Source organism: Bemisia tabaci, chromosome 9 (genome assembly GCF_918797505.1).
Source record: "Bemisia tabaci chromosome 9, PGI_BMITA_v3".
Lineage (NCBI taxonomy): Eukaryota > Metazoa > Arthropoda > Insecta > Hemiptera > Aleyrodidae > Bemisia > Bemisia tabaci.
The window spans coordinates 26,685,328-26,706,351 of record NC_092801.1 but is presented as its reverse complement, the minus strand read 5'-3'; the positions used below and the strand labels follow the sequence as shown (position 1 = coordinate 26,706,351).

General features: G+C 41.1%; 1 protein-coding gene across 1 annotated transcript in view; it reads right to left on the bottom strand.

Annotated features, from left to right (window-relative positions):
* Window positions 1–401: 401 nt before the first annotated feature.
* Window positions 402–21,024, bottom strand: part of LOC109037670 (luciferin 4-monooxygenase) — a 29,390-nt gene continuing 8,767 nt past the window's right edge. The window contains exons 3-10 of the mRNA XM_072304468.1: window positions 20,556–20,762; window positions 12,261–12,504; window positions 11,378–11,639; window positions 10,335–10,497; window positions 6,964–7,239; window positions 4,860–5,087; window positions 3,020–3,191; window positions 402–1,396 (exon numbers count right to left, since the gene is read on the bottom strand). Coding sequence (XP_072160569.1) covers window positions 1,248–1,396; window positions 3,020–3,191; window positions 4,860–5,087; window positions 6,964–7,239; window positions 10,335–10,497; window positions 11,378–11,639; window positions 12,261–12,504; window positions 20,556–20,762 — 1,701 coding nt within the window. The 3' untranslated portion in view covers window positions 402–1,247. The remainder of the gene's footprint in view (window positions 1,397–3,019; window positions 3,192–4,859; window positions 5,088–6,963; window positions 7,240–10,334; window positions 10,498–11,377; window positions 11,640–12,260; window positions 12,505–20,555; window positions 20,763–21,024) is intronic.

Below are 21,024 nucleotides of genomic sequence, written 5' to 3'. Positions count from 1 at the left end.
CCCTCTGTATTATGGCACTAAGAACATTCTGATATAATTTATTTTTGTATAAAATCAGTAAATCTATGAATGAGGTAATAGTTTGGTTTATTTATAAGGAATTAGGAGCTTGCTGGTCGTAAATTGGAAATATTTCTGCTGAACGGAACCATGTGCATTATGACGTGAGCCCTGTTACGCATATATCCTCATGGGTCTCAGGTGTTAATGCACATAGTTCCGTTTGGCAGAAATACGTCAAATTAACATTAAGAGATCCAGTGGTGTGGCGTGCGATATATCGATTGATCTGCCATTTATGCCTATGGAAAAGTATCGATAAGCAGGGTGTTTGCACTTCGCAACGAACACCTTAAGAATCGATTCTTTACCATAGTTTCAAATGGGGAAATATCGACAATCGATCAATCACGCTTCGCCTCTGAAGAGATCATTCAAGAAACTGAAAAATACGAGTAACTCTGTATCTCGTCTAGAGCATTAAACACACATTCTTTTCGTAGCTGTATTTTTTATGAATATACATAATTGAGACTATTCTTCTGAAACTTCATCCATTTGACTGTCGGCTGAATTTTCAACCTATAATGTAACACTCAACGCAGAATTTTTAAAAGTTCTACGCAGTTTCTAGATTAAGTAAAAGTAAGGAAATCATTTCAATCACTGCTGTGAATGTTGTGTTACAATCTGAGAAATAACTATCACTGCACGGTGTAAATACCTCTTGACTTTGTTGAATTTCCATTTTCACGGAGTAAAATTTGTTTTTGAATGAATTTGGCTCTTAACATAAAAGTACACAGGAAAGAAATTAAAAAGCATTTTAAAACACCCCCGCCCCCTTCGTTCACAATAGAATGTATGTTCAGTGTTCAGCGTATTAGCTAACACGATTAGACATCAATCGCTTTTCTTTTAAAATATGCGCTCCCAGCATAAGCTCTGTGGAGAAAGTATGGTGAGATAAAAATATTACTCTCTAAAAATAGCACTGAAAAAACCCCTTAAAATATGGAAAATTTCCTTAATCTAGCTCCTTAAAATTACATCTTAAAATTATGCTCTGGACCAAGTTTAAAGATCCAGAGCGTCAGTCTTAATATCTCATAGATTTATTCCGTAGACTCTAAGATCCTGCTGCGGAATTTTTTTTGGTAGAAAAAATGCTGACAGGACAGCTCTTAGTCTGCGTTAAGTACTACCCAGCAGCTTGTCTTTTTTTCTTCTGAAATGCAGTTGCAGCATCATCTTGACTTGATTTTCTGGTCGTAAAAGACAGTCCTCACTTCCATCAATCGAAGCTCAGCCCGTTGATTCTTGCCAGACGGAGTTTTTGGGATTGAGTCTACGAAGACGATTCCACCTCGGAGAAGCTTGTACGGCGCGACCATTTCTGCAGAAATAAACACAGCAGATTTTAAATTCAGTGGCTATCAGACCCGGATTTACGTACTCGCCGCGCATGGGTCGCCTGTATTTGGCCGCCCCCTTCTCATTCGTTTTGATTCATTAATAAAAACCATCAAGTGAACGTGCCGGAGGGGGAGGGGTGCATTAGATGTGTTTACTCGTGTTGGACACATTTTTTTGCGAAAACACTACTAGCATAAGTTCACGGAACTTCGCGCGAAAGTTAAGGTCCGTGAACACATCTCTGTGTGGACAATGCCTTCAGTTTGTAAGAAATGAATGAAATAATTATGAAAGAACAAAAATAAAGGTCTAAGAATTTTAACTTCTATCCCCGCGCCGCGTTGCCGCACTGTGTTCGGCGCAATGCGTGAAGTATTCATGCAGTCTTGTAGGCGCTACGCGTTTCGCGCCGCGCCGCGCTGACCGTTGCTGAACGCACTGTATTTGACGCAATGCGTGAAGTATTCATGCAGTCTTGTAGGCGCCATGCGTTTCACGTCGACCGCTGCTGACCTCACTGTGTTTGACGCAATGCGTGAAGTATGAATGCAGTCTTGTAGGCGCTAATATGTGTTACATGCCGACCGCTGCGCCGAGGACTTCTCCTTTTCATCTCAAGTCCTCGTTATCATTGCTCTCTGCACCGCGCCGCTCTAGGCTAAATTGCGTGTTTAGTTTCTCTCTTAACTCGCCTAGTAGTTAAAGGTGCTGTCTCTTGTATCACCAATAGACAATAAAATTAGAAATTACTATACCTACTTTCAGGAAAACAGAGATTTTGTCGCCGTTTCTAGTTTGTAATTTTTTTTCTGAATCCGCTTTTTATATATGCCTACATTTAAAAAATTGCAAACTTTGCTGCCATGGGCCGCGGCCCATATGGCCACCCCCAAATCCTGCCTTGGTGGCAATAGAAATTGCTCTGAAGTAATTTTGTATATATTTATCCATTGTACACTCCAGTACAATGGAAATAATTTTACCATGTAATTGCAATTAATTTCAATCTCTTCTAATTACCTTGGGAAGGAATGTTGCCGTAAAGTTGATGCAACACCCCCCATCAATATTTCCAGAACTAGGGGGTTATTGAAACAACTTTGAGGAAATATTCCTCTTTAAGGTGAGCTTCCCAAAGACATAGGACCCCGATGTGTTTTAGAGTACCTACCTATATACGGGAGAGTATTGCCATCTCTGTGCTGCTCTCTGATTGGTTCATCAGTTTTAGGCTATCTTAAAGCTCCAAAGTTGACCCAATGTAAACAAACCCGAGGAACAGGCTGAGAAATGACTGATAATCGCACACAAAGGTTAATTTTCGGCAGAAATATCCATCCAAGTTCGATCCGAACTCAATTCAGAAGTTGGATATGAAACAATTCCTATCACATCCAAAATCTTGTCTAGAACTTGGTCGCCATCTTGTTAGTTTACATAGGACCAAACTATGAGCGGAGGGGCTGGGGCTTGTTTACATTGGTCCAACTTTGGGGCTCCATGGTAGCCGACCAATCAGAGAGCGGCACACTTTTTCTGTAGTTAAATTATTGAGATAGCAATGCTCTCCGTTCTCTAATGTGCTTGAAGGATGGCTTTTTACCGCGCATGTAGTCGTGGATATCCTGAGCTGTAACGTCGGAGGCTGGGCACGACTGTGAAACGACGAATGCTCTTGGAACTTGCCCGTAAATCTTGTGCTCGATTCCAATCACCGCTGCATCCTGGATCCACTGGTGCGAGATCAAGACGAATTCCAGCTCGCACGTCGAAACCTAGAAAAAGAAAAGAAAAAATCACAGTTTTACATACATACATACGAGTCGCTGTTATAGCGCTCTTTGGCGCTTTGCGACACCTAATCGCCACAAAGCTCGGTCTTCCCACAGGTTATCAGGGAGTTGACACTCCCTCATCTCACTTAACACCCCCTGTCGCCAACCTCTCACTGGGCGTCCCCTACGCCTCCTCCCAGGAGGAACCCAATCAAGCATCTTTTTTGGCAGCCTCTCTTCCGTCATCCTATTGACATGACCATACCAAACAAGTTGTTTGGTCATGACGTCGAACACGATGTCATTTTCGACTTCCATTATCTGACGCACTCTATCATTACGGACCCGATCTCTCCTAGAAATTCCTGCCGACCTTCTCCAGAAATCCATCTCCGTTGCTCTTAGCATATCCTGTGTCCGTTTCTTCAGCTGCCAAACTTCACATCCGTATGTTAATATACTTTTTACTGCAGCGTTGTATATCCTCCTCTTGTTATCTTTGGAAATCCGCTGATCCCAGAGGATTCCATTTAACATCGCTATAGCCTTCCTTGCTAAGGTGTTCCTTTCCCTGATAGCTTGATCCGTCCTTCCATCCTGGGTCAACCGCACTCCCAAGTACTTGAAGTGCTCGCAGCATTTGATCTGCTGCCCATCCTCCAACTCAATGCTTTGCTGATCACCACCAAAAGTCATCTTCTCAGATTTGGATATGCTGACTTCCAAACCCCACTTCCGATATTCTTCTACTAACTTGCGCATCATGTACTCCGCGTCTTCTTGATCTTGAGCAACCACCACCTGGTCATCAGCAAAGCACAGAGTGAACAGAGTTTCAAGATCACCCAAGGGGACACCCATACCAGAACACTTCCTTTTCCATTCCTTTAGCACACATTCGAGGTAAATTTTAAATAATGTTGGCGACAAACAACATCCCTTAAACTTTAGAAAATACAAAAAAATCACAAGTCAAGTTATATGCCTCTTCACTTTATCGAAAGCCGTAGCGCGAAACCAGCAGCCAACATGCCTGGCATGGGTGGTCTGTGACACCTAGTATAAAACTTTGTATAACAAAATGTGACTAAACGTTGATAAGGAGGACACATAGAAAAAGAAGGGGTCCCATTGGTGGAGGCTTGTGGTTGCAGCTAACAAAGGGGGTAAGTAATGGAGTAACTAACGGCAACCAACGAAAGACCTCATAGTTAGTCTCTCATCTTCCCCCTCAGTTTGTAATAACTACCCGTTCCAACCTACACTGGAAAAAATAACACATTGGATCTAGAGTCCAGACTCTTGAAAACATTGACAAGAAAAAATACTCTTGATTCAATCAGATTTTTGCTTGGATCAAAAGGAAACCCCGCTCAAATTAAGAGGCTTGGCTCTTGATTTAAGCAAAAATCTGATTGAATCAAGAGTATTTTTTCTGGTCGATGTTTTTAAGAGTCTGGACTCTAGATCCAATGTGTTTTTTTTCCAGTGTATAGGATCGTCCCATTTTCCCATTGGCTTCTTTGTCTATAGCTTTATCTATCAATTTCAATGATCAACCTGCAGGATTCCGCTGGTTTGCGCGGTCCGCGTGTAGGGTCTCCAGAGTTTTTCATTATGATTAACCAATCAATTAAATTCAGACTAGAGCAAAGAAGAGATAATCACCTGGTATCCTTGGTATTTAATTATTTCCTTAACCCTGTCGACGAAGAAGAAATAGCCGTCTTGATCGAAGTAACCCAAGTCTCCAGTGTGCAGCCATCCCTCAGAATCGATCGCTTCGGCCGTTGCCTTAGGGTTATTAATGTATCCTTTCATCAAAAGCGGACCTTTGAAACAGACCTCGCCCACCGATCCTGGCTTCAGCACGTTGTTGTTTTCCAAGTCAACGATCTGGAAAAGGTGAATGAATAATTTTACTTTTCCGAAACTACACTGGAAAAAAAACACAATGGATCTGGAGTCCAGACTCTTGAAAACATTGACAAGAAAAAATAATCTTGATTCAATCGGATTTTTGCGTAAATCAAAAAGAAATCCGCTCAAATTAAGAGGCTTGGTTCTTGATTTAAGCGAAAATCCGATTGAATCAAGAGTATTTTTTCTTGTCGATGTTTTTAAGAGTCTGGACTCTAGATACAATGTGTTCCCCCCCCCCCCCCCCAGTGTAGTCAAATATTTTATAAACATCATGCAAGGGACAGGGCCGGATTTAAGGGGTGGCCACATGAGCCGGGGCCCATGGCGGCAATTTTAGGGGGCGACAAATGTTGCAATTTTTTTCAAATGTAGGTATCAAGGAAAAATCTGATTCAGACAAAAAATTACAAATGAGAAAAGGCGAAAAAATCTCTCATTTCCTGAGAGTTAAAGTATAGTAATTTCTAATTTGTTCGTCTTTCGGTGATGCAAGAGACAGCGCCTTTCATTAGTCTAGTTGAGAGAGAAACCAAACACTCAATTTAGCTTGGCGCGGCGCAGAGAGCAATGATGACGAGGGCTTGAGATGGAACGGAAAAGCCCTCTGCGCGCCTGTCAGTATGACACACATATTAGCGCCTGCAAGACTCCATGAATACTTCATGCATTGCGTCAAACGTAGTGCGGTCAGCAGCGGTTGGCGTGAAATGCATAGCGCCTACAAGACTCCATGAATACTTCACGCATTGCGTCAAATGTAGTGCAGTCAGCAGCGGTTGGCGTGAAATGCATAGCGCCTACAAGACTCCATGAATACTTCACGCATTGCGTCAAACGTAGTGCGGTCAGCAGCGGTTAGCGTGAAACGCATAGCGCCTACAAGACTGTAGGAATACTTCACGCATTGTGCCAAACGCAGTGCGGTTGGCGCGATGGCGGAAATTAAAATAATCAAATCACATTCATGTTAATTCTTTCATAATTTTTTCGTTCTTTTCTTATAAATGAAAGGCCTCGTCCACACAGAGATAGGTTTACGGAACTTAATTTTCGCGCAAAGTTCTGTGAAATTTTGCTGGTGTTGACAGAGATTTCACAAAAAAATGTGCCGAACACGAGTAAACGCGTCTCATGCACCGCCCTCCTCCTCCAGCACGTTCTTTTAATGGTTTGTATCGATGTCTCAAAACAAATGAGAAGGGGTGGCAAAATATAGGCGGCCCATGGGCGGCAAGTACGTAAATCCGTCCCTGGCAAGGGATACTTTGCACACAAAAATGTTATTGCTTTATTCGAGAGTGCTCACTGCTCAGTGAGCTAAGTTTGCAGTATTTTTCATAACTTTTTTTCTAAAATGGAAAGTAGTAGGTATAAAGATGTATTTAAAAGTGAGAAAATGTGCCGCTTCCTGATGCCATTTGGCGGCATTTTCCATTTAAACACATAAATGTGAGCAGATTAGGTTATTTTGTCATGTTACTTCCAATAATTGAATAATAAAAGAAAAAAATGGCCCTTGGCCCCCAGCCCCCCCCCCAAATTTTAGCGTACCCCAAAGTCGTTTGACGTGCATAAGGAGACCATAGATATGGTCTTCTCTGTAAATTTTGAATGAAATTGAACAGATAGATTCTGAGATATCGCTGTAGACAGATTCGGAGGACGCCTGACGGACGGACACACATTTTTTCAAGTATGGTCATTTTGACTCCTGGGACCTTAAAACGTCTAGAAATGATGAAATTTCAACTTTTTCCCCCCTTGTGCAGGATGACAGTACTTCCTCTACCCTAGGGTAGCGAAAAAGTAAAAATCAAATTAAATATCTTCTTTTTTTTTTTCCTATTACCTTGCATTGCATGGAGTCGATGAGCCTTCCGGGAGAGCCAGGTTTTTGGAGGCTGCTGACCCCAGTGAACATGGTGAAGGTGGTCTCCGTGAGTCCGTACGAGTGGTGGATCACGACCGCTTGCTGAAATTTCTTCTTCAGGTCCTCCTGCTCTTTAGCCCCGACCGGGGCTGCCCCCGTCCAGACGTGCTGCACGGATTTCAGGTCTCCGAAATTTATCCACGACGATTTGATCAGCGTCACCAAGAGAGACGGCACGATGTGGAGGTGTGTCAACTGGAGTGCGAGGAAACATATAACGAATGGGTAGGGAGACAGCAAGAACCGGAGAAATAGGAATAAACTCGGTTTATTACTAGAATGAACAGACAAGCTGGGATACCGACAGGGACGGTGGCTGAAATGATAGACAAAACTAGAACTGAGCTATTGGCTTTTATAGCCCAGGCGAATATGCGATGCGACGCGGAAGGCAATCGCACGCGCCGGACTATACAGCGACAGTGGGCTAATTATTGAAATTGATAGACAAAGAAGACATAGGGAGTATGGAGCGATCCTATTTAATGAAATGCATGGTTTCTATAGACTAAGAGAGAAAATGATGGACTAACTATACTGCCGTGCTAAGGAAGAACGCCGTATAAACCTTCAGGCGTTGCCACATTTTCTCTGATAAAAATCTTTACCAGTGAATTTATGGTTGTTTTCCTTCCAATTTTTAAGAGAATTTCTTCCGCAATTTTACCTAAAGTTCCCGAAAATTTCAAGGACATACCTTTATAACTTTCCTCATGAATGATTATTTTACCAGAGGAAATTTGGCAACTCGTGAATGTCCAAACGGCGTTCTTCCTTAGCTCGGCGATATAGGGTCTCTCATGGGTTGCTGTTAGTTAGTCTATTACCTACCTCCTTTGTCCATTTCAACTACCCTCCTCCACCACCCTGGTAAAAATTGGCAGTAGAATCTGTGTTCCAAAATACCATAGACCTACAGCCGGCTGTAAGATTTCCAATAGCTTCTATTGCCATGCCGGCGACACAATTTCTTATAGCCTGTTATAGCCGATGGCGATTAAGCAACAACCTGGCGATAAAGTGTATGCTAAATGGCACTAATTACGGATGCTAGGACTTCGTGAGTTTTTGGACTACCGCTCTCTTTTTGGGCCGCAGTATCTTGATTTAATTTGCGAGGGAAGCTCCGTACTTTTGAAGGATGCCTGCCATTCCTAATATGTTGGAGCGCCTTCAATTTCGTATGATACTGTGCAACACCTCTGGTGTGAAATAGTTGCTTCAAGCGCCGCGGTACGCTGCGGCGCGGCGGGCGGGCAGCTAGCGCTGAACGCGCATTGGCGCCTACAAACCTAACAGGGATACTTCACGCATTGCGCAATGCGTGAAGTATCCCTGTTAGGTTTGTGGGCGCCAGTGCGCCGCCGCGCCGCTCCGCTTTGTGTTAGGCTCTAATATTTAATCTCGCGGAGTCAGCGTTTTTCAACTCATGACTTTGAAATGTTTGCACACTCCATATGGATTATTCTCATTTTAATTGATGAAAAAAAATATGTAGTAAAGGAAAATATTATGTGCGTTTTGTAAATTTTTAGGTGATTCCGTACAAACTTAAGGATTCACAAAAGCACAAGAATTTCTACAAAATTTCTTATAGCCTTTTATAGCCGATGGCGAAAAAGCAACAGCCAGGCGATAAAGTGTAAAGCCCGGCGATAGGAACTATAGCCCGGCCGTATGATTTTTTCCACTTTCTACTGCCAGCTATATGATTTTCTATCGCCCTCTTCAGTCGGCTATAAGAACTCCTATGGTATTTTGAAACGCAGCTCCTATCGCCAATTTTTACCAGGGCAATAAAATCTCCCCATTCCCCTTTTGTCTTCTTTGTCTATACTTTTGTCTACCATTTTCAATAATCGGTCCGCCGAATGTCAAGAGCCAGGCCAAGCTATCTGCTGAGTGTCACAAGTCGTGAAGCAAGTTGTGACGTCAGAATAGGCAAAAATGCTCTCAACCAGGAGAATATGTAACTAATACAAATTTCATCAAATGGCAAATTTTTGACATCATATTTTCATTATTGGACGTATTTCTATCAAACGGAACTATGTGCATTAAGACATGAGCCATGAGACCCATGAGAATAGATGCATGACAGGGCTCACGTCATAATGCATATAGTTCCGTTTGACAGAAATACGTCCTATTATTAAGTGCAAATTGCACGCTGATACGTTTGAACAGACGCATTTAAACTTCTCGAGAAAGACGTGATACTGGAAGTTTCTTTTGACATTTTCTACAGCCCTGTTTCATCGTCACTCTCGGCCTCGGCAGTAAAAACGCCTTCAGATTTTTAAATAGGCAATATGCGTTCCGGAGAGTTTGAATAGTTGCTTGCGGCGCCTTCCTCTACGAACTAAGACCCTCATCCACAATCACGCCAGTCGTCTTTTAGGTAATGAAATATTGCCGCGCTAAGGAAGAGCGTCATGTGAACATTCGAGAGTTGCCAAATCTCCTGCGATAAAATATTTCTTTTTGAGAAAAATTATGAATGTTTGTCCTCGAAATTTTCAGGAACTTTAGGTGAAATTGCAAACAAAATTATCTGAAAAATTGGAAGAAAATTATTCGTCAGTTTATAAAAAAAATCTTGTTTTATAGATTGAAATTTGGTAATGCCTGAAAATTCAAACGGCGTTCTTCTTTAGCACGGTAGAATACGCAAAACACATATTTTAATAATGCATCGGCAGAATGAATTATGAATATTTACGATTGTTCAAGCGTATGTCGTCAAATCAAATCAATGAGGTAACAAATAATAAGTTATGCAATCGTTTGAATAAATGATCCGATAGATTAAGAACTCAAGTATAAGGCGTGTCTCTTCATATATATCGCTTTATATTGCACTCTATTGCTCTGCGACCCCCGGACGCCACATTTGTTTATGTCTCTATAGGTTATTGGGCAACTGAAAACGTGATCTCTCTTTGTCAACACCTTGCCACGATACCGATTTGGTTGGTGTGCATCAGTGGCGCGGCGTCGCTTGATTTGTCATGTATCGATCGATCTGCCATTTAAACCTATGGAAGAGGATCGATAAACTGGGTGTTTGTAACGAGCACCTTAATGATCGATCTTTTACCATAGCCTCAAATGGAGAAAAATCGATTATCGATCATCTACGCCTCGCTATTAAATTGCGGCATCAACAAAACCAGCTGATTCAAAATCAATATTATAAAATGTAAATGTGTTCAATGTAAATGATGAGTAAAAACGCGATTGTTGACTTCTGAAAATTTCAACAGGTAGGAGTGGATATAAATACTTACTGAGTATTCTTTGATTGTTTTCATCAACGATGGTAAGGAAAATTTCGAGATGTTGACAACGGTTGCCCCTTCGTACAGGCACATGAGCATCAAAACGAGTCCATAAGCATGGAAATATGGCATTAGGCCCACTGCTCTTTCGCCCTTTTCGATGAAGGTTTTGCTGCAAGAGAATATTTTGAAAAAGAGAGAAAATTAATGCTTAAATTCACACTTACAGTGGTTTATGAGTTCATTTTTGAGAAATCACGGTGTTATGCTTTTTTCCCAATTTCGGTTCAAAAATATTTAACTCAGTCCGTCACTTGATTTTTTTAGAGCCTTAAAAAATGAGCATATCGATAGTGGGACGAAAAAATTCCTGTACCTCGTTTTTCAACGTTTCAAATTTCGTATTTTTCATAATTTTTTTCCGACATGGAAAATTGGAGAAAAATAGATTTAAAAGTGAGAATATGTGTCGCCTTATGACGTCATCTGGCGGCATTTTCCGTTTAAACACACGTATTTTAGCAAATCAGGTTATTTTGCCATATTTTCTCTAATAATTGTCCAATTTTGAAACCAAGGATATCCTCGTGCTCAGTTTTCCTAGAAGTTTCGTCTTAAAGATGAAATTCACAAAATTTAAGACACCTGCGAATTCCCTATTGTTGAATCTCTAAAAGTAAAAGCTTCTACCTGTTGCCAAGAGGCCAGTGGAGGGTCTCTTGTGTCTGGGCAAAAGCATAGAGAGAAGGAAGGAGGTGCTTGCATTTCGGGCATCTTGGAATTTTTTTGATGACGTAGGTCGGTACAGCGACGTTTATCATCGATTTTCTTGGAAATGGTGTAATTTATGGAAAAAAGGCATACTATAAAAAGTGCTTGAAATTATATCATGAATTGATTTAAGCAAAAAAATGGGACATTATGGTCCGTTTTTCATTCTTCGAATTCCGGATTTCGCTGTCCAGGTTGTACCGACCTACGTCATAGGGTAAAGAAATCTTAAGATACAAACACCTCCTTTTTTTTCTCTATGGGGCAAAAGGCACACTGACCTGAGCTTCAAAGAGGCGATGATATTCTGGTGGGTGAGCATGACCCCTTTGGGCAAGCCGGACGACCCGCTGGAATTGAGGACCAATGCCAAATCCTCGGGAATATTCTCCAACTCCTCCAGCTCGCGCAAGCTCCGCAATTCGCTTCCTGTTACTGCCGAGCTGACCGCACTTTTCCTCCGCAACCGCGCGTCGTTGTTCGGGGGCCCCAGAAGGCCCGCGTCCCCGCCCGGAAGGCGTAATCGTGGGGCGCGGCCAACACCTTTAGAAAAAATAATTTGATGATGTTATTTGTACGTGTTGAGAAGAACAAAACTTGGACACACTGAACGGTCGTTTGTGTCGAATATGATTTATAGGAGCGCCAAATCATGATTCGCCTTCATTTTGACTGGGTAGGCAACTATTCTGCCATGCCAAGGAAAAACGCCGAATGAGCATTCGAGAGTTGCCAGATTCCTTCGATAAAATGTTTATTTTTTGGGGATAGTTCCGAATATTTTTCCTTTAAATTTTCAGAATCTTTAGGTATAAAATTGCGAACTAAATTATCTGCAAAATTGGGAGAACAATATTCTTAAAACCAGGAAATTCGCGTTTTATCAAGGGAAATTTGGCAACGCCTGAGGGTTCATACGGCGTTTTTTCTTAGCGCGGTAGTATTCTGATGTGTAAGAGCGCTTTTCGCCGATCTTTCGAAATGTACTGCCGTGATGGTGAAGAGGGCAGTAAGTGTCAAATTTTTGTCACTTGTCAAAAAACTTCCGGATCACGCTACTGAATTTCGTCGGTGAAGTGAACTGACGAACTAAGTTCGTTTATATGAATCGGTTTGACAAACTGAACGTCCGGGTCGACAAACTGAAAGTTCAGTTTGACAAACCGAACATTTGCGGTGCTATGGAAGCCCGAACGATCCGTTCATATGACAGAACTTTTTTTTTGAGTGACATAATTACCTTGTTCATTGAGATGACGCCATCGCTGAGCTCAACGTTGGGGTTGTCACCGAACTCGATGACGTGTTTGATTTCGCCCATCGGCGGGCAAAAGATCGTCGTGAACGTCCCTTTCTCCAGGATGAGACCCTTCACCGAGACCAGGCTCAAAGCGTGCAGGATCTCCCTTAAAAAGAAAAATATACTCTTTGGGGAATTTGCATGCAAATTTTTATTGCTTCATCTGGAAGTGCTTAAAGAGCTGACTTCACAGTATTTTTGTAAATTTCTCTCTGATATGGGAAACAGTATTAAAATAGAGTTAAAAGTGAGAAAATGCACCTCCCAGTGACATCATCTGGCGGCATTTCGACGGTGAAAGTCGGCAATCACATAACTCGTTTGCGGTGTCTGAAAATCTCCGCCTCTACGTCATTTTTTTAAAGGAGAACAAATTGATATTATTTCTCGAAGTTTTTGCAGAATTTTCTTCGCATTGAGAAGAAAAATCACGACAGTTTTAAAGAATTGCCGTTGAGTAGTTTTCCATTTAAAAAATAAAGTATGACAGGAAGTCTGCGACGTCGGAAACCGAGTTATGTGATTGCCGACTTTCACCGTCGATTTACCATTTAAACGCACGTATTTTAGCAGATTAGATCATTTTGTCATATCTTCTCCAATAGTTGTTCAATTCAGGAACCAAGGGTATCCTCGTGTTCAGTGCACTTAATATAGTTTCCACTTAGACGCGAAATTCATCAAATTTCAGACACCTGCAAATTCTCTGTTCTGCGCTCGGAAGAGGCTTTCATAGCATCATAGCCAGCACGGTACGTTCAAAATGCCATCAATATTCATCCGGAGTTTTTATATAACACTATGGACCAGTGGCGTAGCTAGGAATTCTTTGAGGAGGGGATGGTTCATTTACACTATTTCATGTAAATCCCTGATAATATTTTACCAGGGGGCTACGCCCCTGGCCGCTACGCGGCCCAACCCCCTGAAGGCGCTCCGCGCCATCAATGGGCCGCTTCGCGGCCCTATTTTTACCCTCCTATCAGTGTTAGTTTTATTTTTCCCTAAAAAATTACGATATGAGATATACTTTAATTTTAAACTTTATACTTAAAATTACTTTAAAATTAAAAAGACGCGTTTTGGAATGACTGTTTGATGAAATATTGCAGTAAAACAATGAACAATGATAGTCAGGTAATAATTAAGATTTCATGGATTATGAGGATCGAATCCACATCGAAGTCCAGTGGATGCATTCGACGTCTTTAACGACTCGGCCACCGCTCTACGTGAAATCGTTGGTGCGAATTTTGTGTAGATAAGTGTAGAGCTGATGCGCAGGCTACACAGCTACTGCGCAACCTCCTCGACCACTGCGCATCCTCCCGCGCATAGCGGTAGCAGTACCGGAGCATTCTGTAAACTCACTCACTTTTATAACGTGATTTTAAAAAAAAACCTGGGTCCTTTTTCCAAAATCTGATTACAGCGGGCTCATCTATGGCAAATAAAATTATTAAAAAAAAATATATATAATTTATTAATATAATTATAATTATAATTATAATTTATTATATTTATTATTATAAAATTATTATTACCTCTCGATTTACGCAAAAATCATGGAAATCGGCCCGGTAGAACGCTCAAACGAACCGAACTATGACAAAAAGTATAAATTTACATTGTTTAAATGGGAGAATTCGCAACTTTACCACGTAATTTAAAAAACCTGGGCCATATTTTGAAAATCTGAAAAGAGTTGGCTTATCTAGAGACAATTGCCCGTCGATAGCCGCAAAAATCATGAAAATCGGCTCGGTAGAACGCTGGAACTAATTGTAAGCGTTACCAGTTTCGCAAAATTAGGATCTTGGAGCTTATAGTATAGATGGCTGCCCTCCAATGGACCACCAGACAAGGTACGAATTTAAGCAATCTGATACATGTTTCTTAACCAGAATTTCACGTAGAACACGATTCACACTACGAAAATAACCGAAATCAACTTCTAACGAAGTTATTAACGTTTTTATTTCGCACTGATTACGAGGAATTTGAACTGCCCGCTCACAAGAAACTCAAAGCTCTACGTGAGTCAAATCGCGCACCACAACGGTTTCAGCAAGCTTCTCAATCGAGCAATGTTCATTTTCCACCATGTGTTGTTCAAACTATTGGTAATTTGCTATAGCTGAGCCAAAGTGTCAAGATTGAAGTTGGAGATGTTTACATCGCAGAGACTGTCATGATAAACATTTAGCGCGCGATGTGAATCACGTAGAGCATTGAGTTTTCATGAGCGGGTGGTTTGAATTCACGCATCAAGAATCATTAAATATCTTCGTCAGGAGTTGATTTTGGTAATTTTCGTTGTGCGTATCGTGTTCTACGTGAAATTTTGGTTGAGAAACATGTATCAGAATGCTGAAATTCGTACCTTGTCTAGTGGTCCATTGTGAAAAAAAGGTACAATTAACGAGGCACTAACAGGAGATCGAGTCAATCAGAGAGGTCGGACATGAAATGTTCCATTAGACCGCAAATGTTGATGTTTATTTCGTCACATTTTAAATTTTAAGGGGTGCTCCTGCAGGAAAATTCCACGAGGAAACAAATAAAACCACTTTTAAAACCTCAAAGTTTTGTGTGAACGGAGTTACAAGCTTTCAAAGTCGGCGGCGCAGAGAGCAATGATGACGAGGACTTGAGATGGAAAGGAGAAACCCTCTGCGCGCCGGTCAGTATGACACACATATTAGCGCCTGCAAGACTCCATGAATACTTCACGCATTGCGTCAAACGTAGTGCGGTCAGCAGCGGTTGGCGTGAAACGCATAGCGCCTACAAGACTGTAGGAATACTTCACGCATTGCACCAAACGCGATGGCTACTAGAAAAATTCCGCGAGGAAACCAATAAAACCACTTTTAAAACCTCAAAGTTTTGTGTGAACGGAGTTACAAGCTTTCAAAGTCTCCAAGTTTTGTCCGATTACTCTTATGGACTCGATCTACTATGCGCCGTATGAACATTCGAATGTTGCCAAATTTTCGCTCGGAAAATATCTATTTTTGAAGAATGTAATGAATATTGTTTCTTGAAATTTTCAAACTTTTTAGATCAAATTTCGAACAAATCCTCCGAAAAATTGGAGGAGGTGGATTCACAAATTTTCCTGAAAATTCCTTGCCATGTGGACGACGCCCTTATTAAGGACCAGACCTTTACACCGATTTGATTTACCCATCTTTTTCAGTTTGGAAGATATGAAATCCGGGAACTAACTTTGTAGATTACTCTCGTTGTAATTGGACGTATTTCTACCAAACAGACCTATGTGGAGGTGAGAAATGTGGGGCGTGCTCGTTAGTTTTCTGGCCGTAAGAGTGAATGGGAATAATAAAGCGCCAGTGACGTCAGCGGCAATGATAGTGCGCACTCGAGCGAGGGGGAGATCGTTAGAGGGGGTCTTTAACTCATGAGCCCTGTGCACAACGCTCTCTTACCATGCCCGCGGCTCATGAACCTCGCATTCAGTTGGCACATAGGTCTCTTTGATAGAATGTAAAATCCCGCTTTTCCAATTCTTCAAAAGGAATCACGCCCACTTTTACATTGCTTCTTATGCAGCTTCGACGAGCACACCCCACATTTCTCACCTCCACATAGGTCTGTTTGGTAGAAATACGTCCAATTACGTCTCCCTTCTCCCGGGGGACTAACTACAAGGTGGTCTAGAGGTGCATCCTTATTCAGATCAAACATGTTTACTCCGTCGAATGACGTCCAGTTCAGGCTCTTAGAATTATAAATGGACGCATTTCTGTCAAACGGAACTATGTCCATTATGACGTAAGCCCTGTTATGCATGTAATCTTATGGGTCTCAGGGCTTATGGGCAATCATGTCTTAATGCACATAGTTCCGTTTGATAGAAATACGTCCAAATGTGCTGTTCTCAACGTCGCGACACTGCAGGTCAGACATTGACCTAGAGATCTGATAGGTTCACGTATACCTAACTCACAATTAGTGCATTTTAGAAGCACATATTGATTCAAAGAGTCAAAGGTTAATTGAACGTATTAAAATCGAAAGGAACAATCTCCATTATAAAATGGGCTCTATCATGCATGCACTCTTATGGGTCTCAGGAACCAAGTCACAGTGGAGTTTCTTTGATTAAAATGCGTCCAATTGAAGATTTTCCATTTTTTTCCACCGGAACCGACGCTATTTTCAACTTAGGGCGCGAGTTAAAAGTAAAATTCTTGATAGCGTTTTTTCCAGTTTTATCAAGAGATAAATGCATCATTAAGGATTCGAGAGCGATATAGGAGGCGATATTATTGTCAAAAGTTTCATTCGTTTGTGCCCCTCCCCCTTTGCCCCCATTATATGTCTACTATTATTCTATCTATTTTACGTTTACTTGCCTCTAAGTTTCTGGCAAATAGCATTTTTTTATTTCTGACCTTATGACCTTTCTCGGACCATTGACGCCTGCCAATGCTTCAATCTTCTATTAACTCACGTAGAGAGCTAAAGCTGACACATACAAATTTAAAATTGCAGATTTGTCCATTTTTTAAAAAAAATACTCAAGCAAATAACACAATTGACAAGATTTATTGTGGTAGGCATGTATAGTCAAGATTTGAATTTGAGGGGGAGGCTTAGTAAGGAGTAAGGGCCTCCCTCAAAAGAAGGCGCGTTCTTCGGGGGTCCACCCCCAGACATTTTTTTAAAAAGACTCCCTGAAAACTTCTGTCTTCCACTATTTTATCTCGACTTTTAAGTTGTAATGAAGCATGGCTTTTCATGATGATTTGAGGGCCTTAAAGGACAAGGCGCGTAAGTGCAGTTTTTGCTATTTCGAGAAGTTGGTGTTTGAAGTTCCGAAAGATGATACGGATCCATATGGCGGAGCAAAAAGAACGTTTTAAACTGACTTTCTGATGCGTAAACATTGGAATTTGGAAGCGATTTTTACACGGAATATGCAATAAGACTAGTTTTACTCGAAATCAACAATATCTCAATTTTTCAAAAACTACACTTATGTGCCTTCTCCCCCAAACCCCCCACTTTAAGCATTCATGATCTAAATCACTCGCCGCTTTCGCCAAACTCTGCCGCCTCTGTCTGGTTGGCTACCCTTGTGGTCCCTAGGAGTCGGATATTTTGAAATGTCCGTATTCATCCTATACTGCCGTGATAGCGAAGAGAGCATTAACCCAAGTAGCATTTCTCAACGGAAAAATTGCTATATATTGCGATTTTATCGACGATAAAATCGCCAGGATCATCAACATCTGAGCGATTATTCTCTGTCTTATCGCGATAAAATCGCGCTTTCATCGCCTGACAATTTATCGCGATAGTTTCGAAATAAAAATCGCGATAACTGCCGATTTGATCTCGATTATATCGCCAAAAATTGATCAAGATTTTATCGAACCAAAAATTGCGATTTGCTGCGATTTAACCGCCATATATCGTGATTTTTAATGGGATAATATCTCGATATATTGCCACCGATATAATCGCGATAACCAACCGATAAAATTGCTATTTATCCCGATCACTGTTACTTGGGTAAGTGCAAAAATGAAGTTCTGAGAAAACGGGCTCAGAGGCGTCTGACCGGAAAATTTTATTGAAGAAAAAGCCTCCGTTCTTTGTCAAATTGCCACTAATCATCCGAAAGACCTTTAGAAATAGTTTGGATGATTAAAAATCGACCGATTTTGTTTCAGTTACATCAGAAGGGTATTTGTCATTTTCATGCTAGACTATCGTTAGGCAAGACAGCCGTAAGTGCTATGCATGCTTTCGTGGCTGCGTTTTGGACACCCAGCAAACACATTTTTAGGTTAGAAATTGGCAGAAGAGGACGGCGCTTTACTTGAAAGCTCGGTCGTCATTGGCTCCTTAGAGGAATAATGCCACTTATTGCTGTTTTGTCTGAAACTAAGCATTTTTAATACACTTCCGGTTTTCTCATACGTTTCGTTTTCATACAATTAGGATGAATTTTGCTGTTTTAGCTATTTCAGTGATTCCGTCTAAAAGAGATTAGACAAATTTTGAAGGAAATTCGATTTCGAACATTTGACTCTTACTGCTCTCTTCGCTATCACCGCAGTTTACAGGGTGTCCAGAAGTTAACGCACGTAACTTTCAGGATCGATTTTTCGGCTCAAAATACGACTTTTTTCCTTAACACATATGCCCGAAAACGCTTCATAAGTAAGCTATGCACTTCCAAAGTTGCTATTTTTTGTATTTCAAAATGATATAACCCCTCGTTATTTAGTAGTAAGTTACTTACTTAGTACTTACTTAGTAAGTGACTGAAACTTTTTGAAGGGGGTTATTTCTAGCGTAGTGTTCATTTTTTGTGTTTTCGAGGACGTCCGTTTCCGGTAAATGACGTCACGAGCGTTCCCGAATTTTAAAATCGTGATAACTTTTTTGGTGGATGATATTTGGAAAACGGATTACGGCACGTGAAAGAGCATACAAAAAATCAAGGGTACAATGTACGTACAAAATTTTCCAGAAACGCGTCATATGACGCAACAGAGCTTTGAAATCGTTCCAGATTTTCGAAGCTCCTCGCTGGATAGACGAATTTTACTGCGGGGATCGTACGCAAAATTGCCTACATAGCAAGGATTGAGGAAGGGCCTTCGCGACAGTTTCGGGATTTTCGAAGCCCCTTGCTCAATCCTGAAATTTAAGTACGTTAACTTCCGGACATCCTTTACAGGGAGTCTCAAGATTAAGTACGAATATTGAAGGAGTCGATTCTTTGTGTCAAAAAAAGACGTTTTTGTGGTATAATTTTGTCCAAAAACGCTTTCCCTAGGGACCATCCCCCATCCCTTTCGCTCCTACCCGCGATCCATTCAGTCCATATTACCTAAAAACGATGAGTCATAGCGAAATAGTGCAAGATATATTCTCTCAATATTTTTCAACGCTGAATCTAGTGGTGCCGTCAAAAATAATTTTTGTCTCTAGAAACATTAATGTTGGTTACTTTTGGGTTCAATACTCCCCTAAGCCCCCCTCAAAATGAGTAGTCCTTTTTCTGGAGGTCAAAAATGAAAAGAGTGCTAAAAATTACACTTAGTTACCGATTTTCATTAATCTTGGTTAATAAACATTGTCACAGTGTCAAAAATACGTTTTTTTTCTCCAACTTTGGGGGGCCGTGGCCCCAGGTAAAGCGTTTTTGGAAAAAGTTATACTTCAAAAACGTCTTTTCTTGACCCAAAGAATCGACTCCTTCAATATTCGAACTAAATCTTGAGACACCCTGTATAGGATGTCCGGCAGTTAACAAAATTAAGTTTCAGGATCGAGCATGGGGCCTCGAAAATCCCGAAACTGTCTCAACAGCTCTTCCTAGCTCCTTGCTACGTAGGCAATTTTCCTACAATCCCTGCAGTAAAAATTGTCTACCCAGCAAGGAGCCTCAAAAATCTGGAACTTTTTCAAAGCTCTGTTGCGTCAAAACGACGCGTTTCTGGAACATTTTGTGCAGTACCTTGTGCCCTGATTTTTTGCGCTCTTTCACGAGCCGTAATCCTGGGAAACCCTGTGTAGGTACCACACTGAAAAAAAATTCTCGGCATTTTTACCAAGGTCCGTTGGTACCTTTACCATCTCACTTTTTTTACCAATTATTGGTAATTTTACCAAGACAGACTGGTAAACTTACCTAAAAACCGGTATTTTTACTGTTTTTTTTAGGCAAGAATACCACTTTTATTGGTAATCAATTCCCAATAACTTTGCCATTTTATCTCGGTAATTATACCATAGTCGATAAAAAATATTGGCGTTTTTACCAAGATCCAGTAAAATTACCGAGAAAGTTCAATAATTTTACCGAGATTTCTCGGTAAAATTACCAATTCCATAAATGGTAATTTTACCAAGAAAAAACTGGGATCAAATAGAACCCTGAATTCTTGGTTATTTTACCCTTTTCTTAGTAAATACACCGAGATTTTTTTTTCAGTGTACGTTCATTACGTTCATTACGTTCGTTACGTTACGAGATTTCTCGGTAAAAGTACCAATTCCATAAATGGTAATTTTACCAAGAAAAAACTGGGATCAAATATAACCCTGAATTCTTGGTCGAGATTTTTTTTCAGTGCACCTCTAACCAGGCTAGAAAGTAAAGAGAACTCACTGAGAGTGAATCGTGGGTTGATGAGGTAGCATGCCGCGCCGGAGTTCCAGATCCCCAGGAGGATCCACACGTAGTCGGCGTTGTTTTTACTCATGAGCACGATAACGTCCTTGGGCCCGACGCCGCGGGAACGGAGCCATCTTGTCAGCGCACTGCTCCTCTCTATTATATCGTTGTATGTTAATTTCCGCCCTGTCTCGCCGTCCACCTGAACAACACAAGAAACAAGCACTTGGAATGAATGTTATGACGAGGATCTCACCCACGGAGAGTAATTGGACGTATTTCTGTCAAACGGAACTATGTGCAATACGACGTGAGCCCTGTGATGCATGTATGCTTATGGGCCTCAGGGTTCATGTCTTAATGCACATAGTTCCGTTTGACAGAAATACGTCCAATTAATAAATCAAGAGAGATTATGAAATATCCAGCTAATACCGTCGCTCCTCTGACGTAATGGCGTATCT